The 15,817-nt window shown below is 41.1% G+C and overlaps 1 protein-coding gene across 1 annotated transcript; it reads right to left on the bottom strand.

The window, feature by feature from the left end:
- Positions 1 to 202: 202 nt before the first annotated feature.
- Positions 203 to 10,066, bottom strand: RBM43 (RNA binding motif protein 43). The gene is made up of 4 exons (XM_065413558.1): positions 9,950 to 10,066; positions 2,847 to 3,045; positions 2,285 to 2,379; positions 203 to 2,202 (listed from the first exon to the last, which is right to left on the bottom strand). The coding sequence occupies exons 1-4, from the start codon at positions 10,064 to 10,066 to the stop codon at positions 1,447 to 1,449; spliced, it is 1,167 nt and encodes a 388-aa protein (XP_065269630.1). The 3' UTR covers positions 203 to 1,446.
- Between the last annotated feature and the right edge of the window lie 5,751 nt (positions 10,067 to 15,817).

Consider the following 15,817-nt stretch of genomic DNA (forward strand, 5'->3'; position numbering starts at 1 on the left):
AATACCGAGTTGGTTTATCCCTTATAGTATGTGAATGGCCTCCTATTTATTCTTTAAACACTTAAAAATCCCTTCTTCTCCACCCTCAATATACTCCCTGCCTCAAGTAAGGTGGATTGATTTAAAGCAAAGCATTTTAAATCACCAAGAAGGAAACCTTGATTTAAATAAGTGATTTTAATTTTTTTTTTTTTCGCCTTTGTACCTTAATTATTATCCTAAAGAAAGATTCATTCTTGTTGGTTGGAAACCATTAAAATATGTTTACTTTCTACAAATTAGAGCCTTTACATTAAATTTGCTACTTCTTTTTGCTAACCAGGACGATACACTATATCTTTACACAGTTATTTAAGGAATTGTGTGGATTTTTCATCTTCCTCTGAAGCATGGGGTACAGGTCGCTTACAGGTTTAACGTAGTGTAAATGGTAGATTCTCTGTAACTTGAAGACTTTAAATCATGAATTCAGTAACTCAGCCAGAGGTTATGGGTCTATTACAGGAGTGGGTGGGTGAGGTTCTCTGGCCTGCAATGTGCAAGAGGTCAGACTAGATGATCGTGATGGTCCCTTCTGGCCTTAAAGTCTATGAGTCAATGAGTCTACGTAGCTTAACATACATTTATTCAGCTTCCTAATTGGCACAATTTTTTTGTTACAAAATAGTGATTGGTGCATGTTTTTTATTTACTAGATTATGATGAATTTTTTACGCATAATTCTTGTCAAGCTGTATTTGGATGGAAATTAGAATTCAATTAATGCACAAAAACAGCATTTACTTTTTTTATTGGTTAAATGAAACTACTTTAAATTTGCTGCATATAGAAAGAAAAAAGTTTATCAAAACATGTTTTACATGTAAAACTAAGTGATTTATTAAACAAAAACTTGCATAAAAAGAGTGTATGTTAATACAGCCACAAAAGGCACTCGTTTGTTATGAGTAAAGACCATAAAACAGGGATGGTCCATTCACTATGAAAACTAACTTCTACACACTTTAATTTCACCAGTTGCATGAATAGGTCATTTGCTACATGTTTGAAATTTAAGTTAGTATTTGGGACTTTTGTCTTGGTGTCCTGTACTGTGAGAAGTGCCTGTGCACATATTGTAGGACTGTATCAGCAGTGATGTAGAAGGGCCTGCATTTTCTTTTAATAATAGAGGAGCCACAACATGTAAAATGAGGCTCCTAATACTATTAGGGTGCCGTGTGGAGTCAATGGAAAAACTCTAATGGGAGCAGGATTGGGCCCTAATTAATTGAAGTTTGCAAAGTGCTTTGAAATCCTCCGCTGGAAGTTACAGAAGTGCAAAACATCCTTTATAAAAAGTCCCCAGCAATAGGGCTTCTACCAATTCCCTTGGGAGACCGTACTTTGGTGTAAGAGATGTCACTCTCAGGAAGTCCTAGCTTGCAGGCATCACCTAAATGACTCCTACCTCCTGAATCTCTTTTGTAAGTGGCTTTTTACTGTTCTATTCACTTCTTGTGTAAACTCATATGTCTCAGAGGAACTTCCTATCACATCAATGTGAGTATCATAAGGAATAACCAGAACTTTGGGGAATCGGGATTTTATGCTCTCAAATGCTTCTATATATTTCAGCCTTTCGGATCTGGTGTTGCCATCAAGAGAGAATCTTTCTTTACGTAATCTGCAATGAAGTTTTGCAGACAAATCTTCAATTCCCTCTTTGGCTCTTTCTAATTCTCTAGAATCAGAATTTGCTCTGGCATTTTCTAGATATATTGTGGTGATCTCACCATCTGTGACTCCACGACTTACAACATTGTATTTTGCCAGACTTTCCTTGTATAAAAAATGTTTCATGTAGCAATATATATCTGTGTCAAGGACAACCACTTGTTCTTCCCTGTTTACATTATGGACAAAAGTATTATTTGGCTCCACAAATAGTCCACGCTTCTCGGTCCTGCTGTTAGGTCTTTGATCCGGCTTTCTCTCTCCCCTCTTGCCCTTACTGGAAAGGGAATTTGCTTTTAATAACAAATTGTCTTTTAGTGATTTGATTGCTGGGAATGACCCTTGAACAGAAATTTGCCCATTGGATTGCAAAGGACTGAAGCTCAAGGCTGGGATAGTCTTCTGAAGCTCCTGCACCAGATCTTCCAAAATGTATTTATCTTCAAAAATGGACAAATCAAGAACAGACGAGACACAGGTGAAGACCTATACGTGTAAAATAAAAGCAATTAATAAGTGCACCACAGCCGTGACCACATGATTAGGATGCTATGATGGAAGCACTTACGTGTTCACTATAGAGAGATATTTTCAGAGGATAATACCTGCCCAGCCTCTTGTCCTCTAGTCTGTGTTCATCTTTCTGGAGAACATTCTTTGTAACTGAGAAGAAAATTCAGACTCACTTTGTTTTGCAAGAGGATGATAATGTTTTATTTCCTGTCTGATGGCTGGAATACTTCACAGGTGTTTTTCTCTTGATGGTTTCCCTAGTGATTTCCCCACTGCTCAATATTCTTGCCTGATACTTTATGTATTACTCAAAATTGTTCAGAGGAGTGAGAGAGCAGCCTGTCTCCTTAGAACATTAATTGGCAGAGATTTATTCCCCAAGGCTTGACTATAAAAATCTCGTTTGCTATGCAGGTTATAGATTTATTCTTTTACTAGTCTTAAAAGACACACATACTCTGCATTAAGCCTATTCACATTTGTGTCCTTAATAAACAGTAGGAAATCTTAAAATTTGGGATTAATATGAGGGCATTCATGTGTAGTGTTTTAAGTTTAATGTTCTAAATTACATACTCTTATTTCATGGGTACAAGTTATTTGTTAATAATAAATACCTTCTTGATCTTCAAAGATTATGTATGCAACTCCTTTTATTGTTGTTGGATAAACTACATCCTTCACGTCTCCACCCCTATTCTTCGCCTTTTGGAAATGAATCATCAATATGTCAGCCATGACATCATCTTTCACAATGCCATCTGGAATACCAGAGACCACAACTGTTTTCTCAGACTTGGCAGCTCGTCCTGTGGCCTGTGGACAGAGACATGACACACTGTAAATACAAGTTATATGTGCAATGACTTAGACCACTAGCTGTTCCCTCCTCATAAGAGATTTCCCAGTACCTCTCTGATATCCACTCTGTCACACCATCCCTCCTGTTCCTAAGATCCATAATACACCTCTTTCCATCCCTGCTGCAGGAAGAATGCTGAATCAACTTTTGATTCTCTCCATAGACCTCATAGAACATTTCACTAAAGAACTCCAGGCTTAATTTTCATTTACATTAAAGATTTGTCTACATTACAGAAGCACAGCTACGGTGCTGCAGCTGTGTGTGCACTGTAGCGCTGTAGTGTAGATGCTTCCTACATCAAAGGAAGGGAATTTTCCCGACAGTGTACATAATCCACTTCTCAGAGAGATAGTAGGTAGGTCGATGGAAGAATTCTTCCGTTGGCCTAGCTGCGTTTACAAGAGGGGAGGGTTAGGTCAACCTAACTATGTTGCATAGGGCATGACATTTTTCTCAGCCCTAAGAGATGTAGCACGGTCAATCTAAGTTTTAGGTGTAGACCAGGCCTAAGGCCTTTTTACACCAGTGGTGTAAATTACATTCACATCCACTTCAAATGCCAAAGCAGAGCAAGAGAAAAGCAGACTTTTAAACTTAAATGGCTTCTAAAATGAGCAGTATTTGGTGTGATATTAATAAGACTACTTTTGTTCTATTTTCTGATTCTAACATTCACAGTGTGAATAGAGTTGGAAAGCACTACTGTGACCAGAGTCCCAGGGGGAGCCACGCTGAGATTGTTCAGTCAGGGCAAAGTGCAAAGAATGGGGCAGACGATCCCCAAAACTAGTGGATATCTCTAATACTTAGATTTACCAAACCAGCCAACAAAATAGCTTCTACAACACTTTACTGGTTACCCAGAAGCCAGAAATACAGTTCCCTTAAACAATCCAGCCTTGAGCTCCTACCCAGACAGCCAAGTCAAATATGATGAACAAATCTTGTTCATCATATAAAAAGTTCTACCAATACCAGAGGATCAGACACATTACTCACCAGGTCAATGAATATTTCAGATCTTACCCAAATACAGGCTTACAGCCAATTCTTATTAACTAAACAAAAATGTCTTAGAAAAGAAAAGAGAGTATTGGTTAAAAGATCATTATACATACAGACTTGAATAAAATTCTTAGGTCAGTTTCATAGTACAGATGGTGAGCTTTAGAGATGCAGAGTTCTTTCAGAGCAAGTTCCATAGGTTACACTCGAATATCAGGGTGATCTAGACTGGAGCTGAAGACCTCAGTCTTGCCACTCAAACTTCCTATGACAAAGGATCAGGGCCCTAGCGTTCTTTTTATAGTTCTCTGGCAGCCTCTTGACAGCAGGCATTCCTTGGGTGAAGCACTGTGGCTTTGAAGTAAAACCTTCTATTTCCTAAGCACCACTGATAATTAGCTACATGGATTAGCATCAGGCAACTGCCCATCTCCCACCATTTACAGGTAGTTTACTACAAACTTCAAAGAGAAATGAAGACAATGATACTACTACATTCACGGTTCATCTAAATGTTAACATCTCCTTTTGATCTCTGAATTAACAGAATACAGTGACAGACAGGAACCATTTGGTTACATTGTCAACCTCTAACAATATATATGTAAACAAACAAAAAATACAATCATTATACACTAATATATCTCTAAAGGTGGAATTTGGGTCATTAAGCCTGCAAGTTGCTTAACCCTTTCTGGCTCAGTGTCACAACTACTATTTATTGTTCATTAGAGATAGGTCTGACTGCAATTTTAAGGCTCAGATTCAAACTTCTCCAAAGTTCAGGAGAGCTGGGATACAGGATTACAGTGGAAGACCACAACTACAGTCATCTGAGATGTGCAACATGCAAAATAACTCAACACACACAAGATTTTCATTAGAACCCAGCCTCCCTTTTTCTTTGAACATGAAATTCATCACAAATAGGACTTTCATCAGTGTCCCATTATGAAAAGCATATTCTCCTTCCATGCCGATTATAAAGAAATAAACAGTAGTGTTTCACTGGGAATACTGTAACAAAATTCCTGTAAGCAGAAGTACATAGAGTGAGTTTTGTAACAGTTGACTGATTTAAGAAGAAGAAAGTAAATAATTTAGTGTTTCATCATAGAGCCACCTATAGGAATGAAGTGTCAACAATTTCTGAGTGGCTGTAAGCCAGGTCAGTTTTTCATTACATTCTTTATACTACTCTAAAAAGCTCTCTTCTGGATCTACACTCCAGAAGGTAGAGCCAGGGCCAGCATAGCAGTTATAAAGCCTGCAAAACATGCCACAGGATGATAATTTTTCACTGACATGGATTCACAGCCATGTGGATCACTAGTCTATTATTTCCAAAGGGAGTCAGAAGACAGATTCAATGACACAGCGTAGCAGTGCACTCCAAAAGCTTTTAATATGAGAAGACATGAGCCCTATTTTGATCAGGCTTCACATTTAAAGAGCTATACATTTTACTTATGAAATGGTGATTTTCTTCAGTATAAGCCAACTTGTTTTTTGTTCATCTGATAACATAGTGGGGCAGATTTTTACCCCACTCTTGGGCAGCACAATGGCAATGGAGACAGGCAACTCCCCAGCTAGAGGGACTTCCCAGAACGCAAACAGCCACCTGAACTGGCACCTTCTACACAGCCTCTGGCACAGGGAATGGGAAGAGGGGAAGGAGGCACGGCTAGAATACTCAGTTGGCAGACAATCCCTTAGGAGGCCTTGCCAGCTGGCATGCTGACGCAGCCTGAGGCTGCTCTAACCTGTGCCCAGTACTGTGGCAAAAAAAGGGTCAAGGAGCCATAACTGGCTCCTTCTCTACTATAAAGAGTCTGTAAAAGAACCTGGCCACTCCAGGTTACCAGACACATATGTGGTCTCTCACACACAAAAAAAGTGTGGTCTAGTGGTATGACCATAAAAATGAGAGGACATAACTCCCAAGTTCCAGGTCTGACACTGACCCCTTCTGTGTCCTTGGGTCCTTAACATCTAGGCCTCCGGTTCCCCATCTGTACCATGCAGCTAGCAATACTGAATCATCTACCTCACAAGGAGATATGAGGATGAATTAATCTGATAATGTTTCTAAAGTGATATATAAGAGTTAAATAGTAGTGTTATTTTTCTTCAAACAAAGCAACGCCATCAATAGATTTTGAATTGCTGCCTCCATAATGGTTTACTGCTGCCAAGAGGAATACTGAGGTGAAGATGTTTAATTTTGATACTGGGGCACGAACGTGGAACCCATTAGTTTATATCTCTATTCTACACAATTTTAAAATGTTACTTTCACTGGAAAAAAATGTAGACCCCATTGTATCATAAGCTGAAGAAGTGAAATGAGTGAATAATAATGAGATACCATAGAGAATATTAATACTTTCATATTATACATTTTTTCAATACAGGAATTAATTTCAAAAGACAATATTTAAGAAAGAAGCCATTTCAGCTATAGATGCTGCATCTTTTAATGCATTTATGTTTTTTGACAATGTATCCAAGACAAAGATGCTCTCATTTTTTGTAATGCATGTTGGAACAGTACATAGAAAGAAAAGAATAGTGTCACAACATTCTAATCTCTTTCTTTTACATAAATGCCAAATTATAGAAGAAGAATCAATGGAAAATAAAGACCAGGCAGTTCCACTGGAGTTGTGCCAGCTTATATTAGCAGAGAATTTGGCCCTGAGTGTCAAGAGAAAGCTGAGACTTGTATTTGCAAGTCTTAAACTGTTAATCCTGTGATATTCTTTTATGGCAATAGCATTGCCTCATCAAACAACCTGAATGATACAGTGTGATGGGATAGACTAGGCCTAGAGGACCCCTGCTGGAGGCCTAAGGGACCTTCCACACCCATCCCAGGAAAAGAGCAATAGAGGTATCCTCCAAGCGGCCTAGAGTGGCTGCAGTGGAAGAAGCCAATCAGAGAGGTTGCAGGGAGCAGCCAATCAGGGCCCAGGAAGGCCATATAAAAGGAGCTGCGTAGCCAAACACAGTCAGTTCCTTGCTGGAGCCAGAGGAGTACAACTGGTGCTCCTGGCTGGCCAAAGAGAACTGCAGCACCATGGACAGCCCAGTGCTGGCAGGGACCAGGGGAATGAGAGACAGCTCCTAGTTGGCTGCTGGGCCTGGACACAGATGAGCCCTGAAATAAGGGCAGGTCCCTCTCTACTCCCCACCCCTCATAGGCCACTAGGGAGCTGACCTACAATTGGGCAGTGGTAAACTCCTCCTGAAGGGGATCTGAACTACTAAGAAGCCCAACTGGAGAGCTTCGCCTGGAACAGACCAAGAGGGCAAAGCCATTGCCTCCAGAGAGGAAGCCCTGGGGGTATGGCCTGATAGCAGGGCTGGGACTGTCTAAAGACCACAGACACACCTGACCAGAGGGGGCACTTGTGAGAGGTGGGTGCTATGCTGTTACACACAGATTTAAGCCTTGATCTTGCAACTGGATCTGCAAGTGCAGACTCCTTATGTCTCATTTAAGTCAATAGGGCTGCACACAGATGCATAGATTCTTCCAAATGGATTCCATTGCAGTCATTAGCCCTTAGTCATTTAGCTGATGGAATATTAGCACAGTAAAATAACAGTTTATTGTAGCATTAGCTTGTTGCACTCTACTTATTACACCTTTCTGCTTGCCTGCCCATCTTCGACCTGACAGGTCGTCAGTGGGTCCTTCTTAACCGATTCTGGACTGGGCAAGGCCTCTGTGCAACCATTCAGCAGCGTTGGGGTCTTCAAGACAATCCAAGCTGTGGTGCAGATCAAACAATGATACACGTTGTTGAGGAGTGCCTGCTAGCCAAATTGGTACTCCAAGAGCTCCACTTGGCCACTAAGAACCCTATTGCTTTGCTATGCGAACACTAAATAAATAAATTGCACTCTGATAGTCTTGAGAACAGACTGTTTTTGTCTACCAGAGAGCAGCTTACACACAGAAATACATTTTTTAAACTGATAGTGATTGTATGAACAAGCTGCTTTCTGGCTGGCTCAAATATATGTAGGGTTACCTGGTTTTAACCAGAGTGGTTAGCCAAAGTTGGGGCCCTGAAGTTTGTTTCTTCTAGAAGGAGAAATTGATGATGGATTCAGGTATCTCTAATGCAATCCTGTTTGCTTACAAAAACATGTACAAATCCTCTTTCTCTGAATAGAGCAGGAATCAAGCGGCAGGAGACCATTTCTTTGCTCACAGTCCCAACTCTTTCAGCCAGCACTTGGCCCAAAAGCTCACTCTTTCTTAGCTTTTTTTCCTCAGGATGGTGCTAACAGTTCTGCTGTGGTTGGTCCCTTGCTGCCTTCTCTCTGTTTCGCTAGTGTTTCTTCTGTTTCTCTTGTGACAGGTGTTTGCTATACCAGTCCCTAGTAGGGTTACCACCTTTGAAATACAAAAAAAAAAAAAAAAGCACCTCCACTCCAAGGCAAGCCTGCTGCAACCCCAAACACAAGGCAACTCCACAACGCCAACGCCCCCACGCCCCCCGCACTCAACAGCCACTTACAGTATTTAAAGAGAACACATTTAGATAAGATTGATAACATTGCATGTCTCCTCACTCTCAAATGACTCAAGCCCTCTCTCTCATACACACGCGTGGTGCGATTGCATGTTGGTGGACTGACAGCTGCTGTGTTTTCAATAGTTTTGATCTGTTATTTAAACTGCGGAAGTGGGAACATTGCAGCCTCTTTAGCTGGACACAAACTTTTAACATTAGCTATCCCAGTGTATTGTGATGATAATGCAAATCTTTAGACCCACATTAAAAAAGCTCTGGCATAATTAATTATTTTTCTGGCAATTTTTTTTTTTTTTTTTAAACAACCAGGCCGGTCAAATACCGGCCAGGTGGTAACCCTAGCTCCCAGGGAAACCCCTTGAGCTATACAGTTCAGCTTTAACTCAAGCTTTATCTTGTGCTTGTGTGTTGGTTGGCACTCCTGTTATTTTAGCCGCCTAGTTACACAGAGGGACTTAATGGCTTCTTTACAGTTAGCCTGAATGAAAGAGGGCTCTTACACCCACTAACTTCGAAAAGGTTTAATACAACCCTCGCTGACCGTTTACTTTGGCTGAGGAATAATAGCTAGCCAGCACTTTGGTTAGTACACATTCCATATGGGAATGTCTGACTGGTTAATGTTTAATTTCAATGTTTTCTTAAATTACAAATAACTTGAGAGAATGACTGTTATTTAACTGGGCCTGGAGTAATTTCATTTGCTTTTATCAATTCAAACCACACAATTAATGTTTCAGCATATAAACAGATGAATATTGTTCCTGCACTAGGTTAGGGAGGCAGGTAGGGATGGGGGGGAATTAGCCAGGAAAGATAATACAGCCCCTTCCCCTCCAAGGCCCTACTGCAACTGCACTGCCCAGCAGCTGGGCTGGGGGTGGGGGAACCAGAGCTAGTGCAGACTAGGCACAGGGCTTCTGCACGGATGGCCTTGACCTCCTGCAGCTCCTCCACAAACAGCAAGATTGTGGGGCAGGCCCATGAGTGGCAAATCCTGCTCCTGCTCTGGCACGGCGTGGGGGAATCTCCAGGAGATTTTTCTCCCCCAGAACTCCTTCACGCGGATTTTACGGCAGGCTGAGCTGGTTTTGACCAATGATGTTTTATATGCTACAGATATTAACTTCTAAAAGAATAACGACGCTAGAGTTTTTGCAGCCAGCACCACGAACTGCCGGGCTATTCTCCAGGTTCGGCGCTGCGCTCAGTACAAACGCAACCCCCCGTCCAGAGCCCGCGAGCCCTGCCCAGCAAGCTCGCAGCCCCTCTGCTCCCCGCGATAAAAGACACGCACACAGTGTGAGACACTTGCCATGGTTGTACCGCTTGCAGCCTGGCCTTGGGAATGCAGCAACGATGCCGATTTAGTTTCACTTCTTAGTTTGGTTTCCCTGACAGCCTGGGCATTCATCAGCCCGTCTCGGCGCAGTGCTTGCTGGGAACTGTAGTACCCTGCAGCCCTTATCGTGGGAGAACAGTGCGGTGTAAAAGGAGACCGTCAACTACACGTCCCAGAAGGCAGTTCTCCCCGGGCAAGCGGCCGCTTCTGTTTAGACACTGAAGAGCTACACCCGCTGGTACCAATGGATTTACACAGACGGGATACATTTGACCCTTAACCCCAAGGAGAAGCTAAGGGGATTTGCTATACAGGGATTAGGTTTTAACTCTGGTGTCTGTGCCCGGTTTTCATTTTGATTTGTATGGTTTGTTTATAACTAAAAAGACGAAGCATATAATCAGGTACTGGTAAGAGCTGTGTGTCTTACCAGGTACTGATACACGTGCATGGTATAACTGATACAGCATAGGTCTTGTCTACAGCACCTCATGCAGTATCTAATGTGCACTCAGGTGTGAAACTGTCACAGATAGTCCTACATGCATTTTTGCTTATCTAGATGGATCTATCCACAAATAAAGCTATGAAACTAAATTCAGGATGCTAAGTAGGAGGGGGAGGCGATAGGGAGTGAGTGGGGTGAGGATGGGTACAGGGAAGAGACAGGAAGGAATAATCCAAGATGAATGTGGTGACATCAGGAGGCAAGGCAGGCACGTTAAACCAGTTGGGCATAAAATAACGTATAAATCAAATGAGACTGAACTGAATGGCAGAGATACAGACTGTGGGTATCGTTCATCTGTCATGTGGAAGTGCAGGAGGCCAGAAGTACTCTGACGTCCGATGGGTGGGCATGTAATGGCATTGTGCTGTCCCTTTTATGGGGCAAGAAAAAGAAAGTGGTGAATCAGGCCCCTTGAGTCCCCAGTGAGGATTGTCAGTGCCTTGTCTGGGTGCTGTAGAATTATTACTAGACTTAAATTATGCAAGTAGCAAAGACTCTTTTTAAGACTTGATTTTAAATTGTCTTTTTTCCCCTAAAGTGTGAACTTGAAGAAAATTAGAATGAAGACTCTGCAATGAGTTATTGCATCCCCACATCTTTCCTTCTTCCTTGGCATGGTTTGCTGCAGCTTCTTAGAATGGAATCTTCAGTGCTCAGGGCTTGTCTGCATGGGGAAATAGCCTGAATTAGTGATTCCTCAACAGCTATTCTGCATGAGCTCCCTGTGTGGACACTCCTGTTTTACACTAAGAATACCGTTCTGTGGTTTAGCTTAATCCACTTATTTGGGTTTTAAATTCACATCCTAGTTTATTTTGCAGTAGCTTCCCTGTGTAGACAAGCCCTTAGACACTGTAGTGCTGGGTGCTATGGTAAAGCCTCACACAGAGAGATATTAAGTGCTTCCAGAGTGGCAAGACCTTTGGCAATCACACATCAGATTTCTTATCGATGATTCCTCCTCGCAGCTCCTTTGCAGTGCAGAATGATAAAACAATTTTCTAAAGAAATAATTAGAATACTTCATAGCTCGTATATAATGCTTTTCATCCATAGCTCTCAAAGCCCCTTACAACGGAAAGGAGAAATAATTGTCCTCATTTTATAGTTATTTTTCATTTGTGATATCAATTATCTAGTTCTGCTGTGGTTTTCTTTTTTTAAATTAAAGGAAAACAGTATATGTATTGGTTCTGTTTTTATGGCATGGATGACACCGAAACAGGAAGGTTAGGGTGCCTCTCCTGTTCAGTTCTCTTCTCAGTTTTACTGCAGTAAAATAAAAAAGGTAACAAGCAATAGTGTTTGATTTTTACATTGGAGCAACTTTAGTTCCATAACATTGTACCGAGGTTATAAACACAGAATGTCATGTATATATAGATGCATACATAGAACACCACTGAAAGGCAGCCACCTCAGAACAGACAGTTGGCAATCTACTAGCAAACAGCATTACTGTGAGGAATGTGGCAAATCTGACAAGTGCCATGGGATCCTTAGTGTTCATGTACAGCAGTGTGGAATCAAGGTTTGAAGGTATTGTTACCCCTTTTGACCAGAGCAGTTAGCCAGTTTGGGGGGTCATGGGTTGTTCCCATTAGGAGAAACTGACCATGGAGTCAGGTATTTCTGTTTATTTACAAGAAATACACAAATTCTTGTTTCCCTGAACACAGCAGGAGGTGGTTTCTTTCCTCACAGTTCCAAGTCCCTTTCCATTCAGCACTTAGCCCCAAGCTCTCTCTCAGCTCTTTCTTGCTGAGCTTTTTCTCAGGATCAAGGTCACAGTGCTTCTCTGCATCTGGTGCTTCCTCACTCCCTTGTTGATGTGCTGTAATGTTTCTACAGGCTGTGTCTCCACACACACAGTTCAAACTGAGCAAAGCAATACCCACCCAAACCCCCTACTCCCAGGAGGCCATTTTCTCACTGGTCCTGCATAGCATGGCCTGTGTTTTGGAAAGCAACTTTATTATTTCAATATTTTTTTCCACAAGGAGCTTGAGTTTCTTATCTTTATTTTTATGATTACATCCACCAGCTTCAACCAGGTTTAACCCAAACCCTAGAATCACAGTATCATCCAAAACCCACCCACCCACACAAGTGCAAACTGAGGGAACTACCCTGTCAAATCTGCATTAATCCTGTTGGAAATTGGGATCTGAACTTCTGATAGTGTAGGGTGTCTTGAAATTTCAAAGCTGAAGTTTAGATCATGGTGCCAGCTGCATCCTAGCAGCATAGTCTATGAGGAAATGTTAGGATTTTTAAACTTCCACTGGAGAATAACAATTTCATGAGATTATAAGTGGATAGGAAGAATGCACAGCCATTCTGTGGCTACCTAATCTTATCTAATTATTATTACAGACATTTATAAGATGTCCATCACTGAATTACTTAGTCCCCATCACATCATTTAGATTGTCTCCAAAAACTAAATATATGTTCTGTTTCTGACCCCTCTCAGTGATGACACACCTTTCCTAAATGGATCAGAAAAGGAATCTTCTCAGCAAGAATGCTCCTTGCCAATGGAATTCAAACAGTTGCAGCTAATAAGGCCTGAATTAGCACTACCTACAACATATTCCTAGATACCACTGTAGGATAGATGGGAAACCCTTTCCATTAAATTGTTCTCTAATTTCTCCCATTGGTTTCAATGGCACAGAAGAAAGCTGTTAATTTATTCCTGCTGCATTAGCTTCCTATGAGCTGAACCATGGCTGGTCCCGGTATAGGTAAGCAAGAAGGCAAAAGTGTTAGGAGCCTCCCCACCCTGACCCACTGGGCCATACTGCAGGGCCAGGTCATATGGTGGTTTTGGACTGCAGGCTTTGCTCCCCGCTAAAGCCCCCATTGCTGACAGCTGCTTGCATGCAACACACTCCCCTCAGGTGAGGAACTACCACTCTAGCATGTTTCTCCCAGGAGGAATTTTGTTTGTGTGGCCTGTCTAGTGTATTTCTGCCTACAGAAGAGAGCTTCTAACTCTTCTTCTCCCTCTTAAATATTCTGACATATAATGAGGACATTTAGTAACAAAGATTTATTACTGAGATGTTTACTAAGGCTGTATTTAATTTATTATCTAACCATTATTTAATATTAGGGGTGGTAATAGCACATAATTGAAAGAAATATAAAAAATTACTGTTTCTGAAAAAGGTCTTATTTTTTGTTTGAAACTGATCTCCAGTTGTCCTTTATATAAAATCACTACTTTGCACTTTTAAACTGGATAATCCAATAGATTGAGAAATTCACAAATACTACCTGGTTCTTAAAATGTATTACTTAAAAACTCTTCTTGATTTTACTTCGTTACTTTTATCTGCAACTTTTCACTAGTCCTGCTATGGTTAAACTTTTGTCAGAATTTCCATTAAAACCTTCATTCTTCAGGTTTTACATCTCAATGCTTTTCAATGATAGGGTTTATGCTGTTGATCTTCATGCACTTTTTTTTTTTCTCTGTGCAGTTTAGAGCGTCTGCTCAAAATATCAAGACATTTTTAAAGCTAATTGCTAAGTACACAATTCTCCCATTCATTCCATAGTTTCACATGCCTTTATTTATTATGCATTTCATGTTTGTTATTTAGTGTAATCAATGTAAGCTTTTTCCACACATCAAACAGTTAGAGGAGCTGTAACACCATACATTTACTTTCTTTGTTCTAAGCAGAAGGAAAACAAAACCAACTTTGACAGTACTTGAACAACAAAATACATGGTTGTATATAGAAAACAAAAAGTCATTTGTTAAGGCTGTGTAATCTAAATCTGACTTTTTGTATATAACTACAATCAATGTCTGATGTATATTTTTCAATGTCTTCCTACATAAGGTATAATACAAAATCCCTTTTGTGCAGTAATGTCTTTTATATCATGAAAATAAATGATATGCACATGAACCCCTCCCTCCATGTTAAGTGACATTAGAGGTTTTCTGCTGCCATATGACAGACTGCCAAATCATTCCAGCCCCACAAGGGTGGAGAAGGAAAAAGGCAGAGAGGCAAGAAATCCCCCCCCCCTTGGGAAGAGAGGAGACTCCCTCCCTTTGCAAGCCCAATTCAGTTCAAAGAACTTTTAATATAATTTAAGATGTGAATGAAGACAATAAATTCTGCCTTTTGTCCCTGGTTCAAGGGACACGAATGAAATCTGTGCAGCCTTCCATATGCCCCTTTTCCAATTGTCCATCTCCATCCATTTACTGCTGCCCTCAGAAAGAGGGCTCTGGCCGTGATTACACAAAATAAAATCCTCAAACAAGGTGTTTGTAACCAGATGGTTGCTCCAGTACGGTTACAAAATAATAATCTGTTTTACATAGTTTTAAGAAACACCTGAGTTCTTAGCTAGTATCTGTATGTGTTTAAATGAGACAAAATAACGGGTATAACAGAGGAATAGTGTATCTGTAGATGCAAATAGTCAAGAAAAAGACCTCTCATAAATAATACATCCTTCCTAGAGAGAGACCTCATATTAACTCACTAAAGAGTTCAGTAGGTGTTGGATCAGGCCCCAGAAGAGGTATCAACCTGCCAATAGCAGTGGAGATTATACTCCTGGGGGAATTCTGTGCCAAACAATTAAAAATTCTGCACACAATATTTTAAAATTTGGAAAAATTCTTCATATTTTATTTGTCAAAATAATACAATAGAATACCAGTTTCAATTATTTTGGTAATTTATTTCAAAATATGTCAGTAAGAATGTCTGTAACAATACAAACAAACAAAAAAGATTCTGGTAATATTTTTTTTGGACAAATAGATTCCTTACTAGGCATATTAATACAGAATTTTGAGTAATTCATTTAAATTACAATACAGAACTGTGTTTCCTGCACCCATCAGAAGCAGTGCAAAAGCTTGGGAGTTTCAGGAGTAACGGAGGAGCTGAGGGAGAGGAAAGGAGCCTGGAGTGAACCTGGAGGGTTGTTGGGTGTGGGTGGGAGTTTTTTTTTTGGCGGGGGAGGGGGTAGGATTGTTAGGGAGCCTCCCCCATGCAGACTCTGGCTGATCACAAGCCTCTCCCATTCAATCAGGCACATCTGCCCCTGTCCCCGCATCCCTCCATCCTGATGGGTCCCTGCAGCCCCCGTCCCCATGTGGCTATGCACCCCCACTCCCATTCAACCCCTGGCTCAATGCTGTCACCCCCTAGCTCTGGAGCCCACTAGCACCCCCCCCCCAGTCTGTCCTCCCCACTAGCCATTCTGAACCCCAGTCTGTGATCCCCCAGCAGCCCTGTGTGCCCCACTCTGCCTAACCTGGCTCCATG

The sequence above is a fragment of the Emys orbicularis genome, chromosome 11 (genome assembly GCF_028017835.1).
Source record: "Emys orbicularis isolate rEmyOrb1 chromosome 11, rEmyOrb1.hap1, whole genome shotgun sequence".
Lineage (NCBI taxonomy): Eukaryota > Metazoa > Chordata > Testudines > Emydidae > Emys > Emys orbicularis.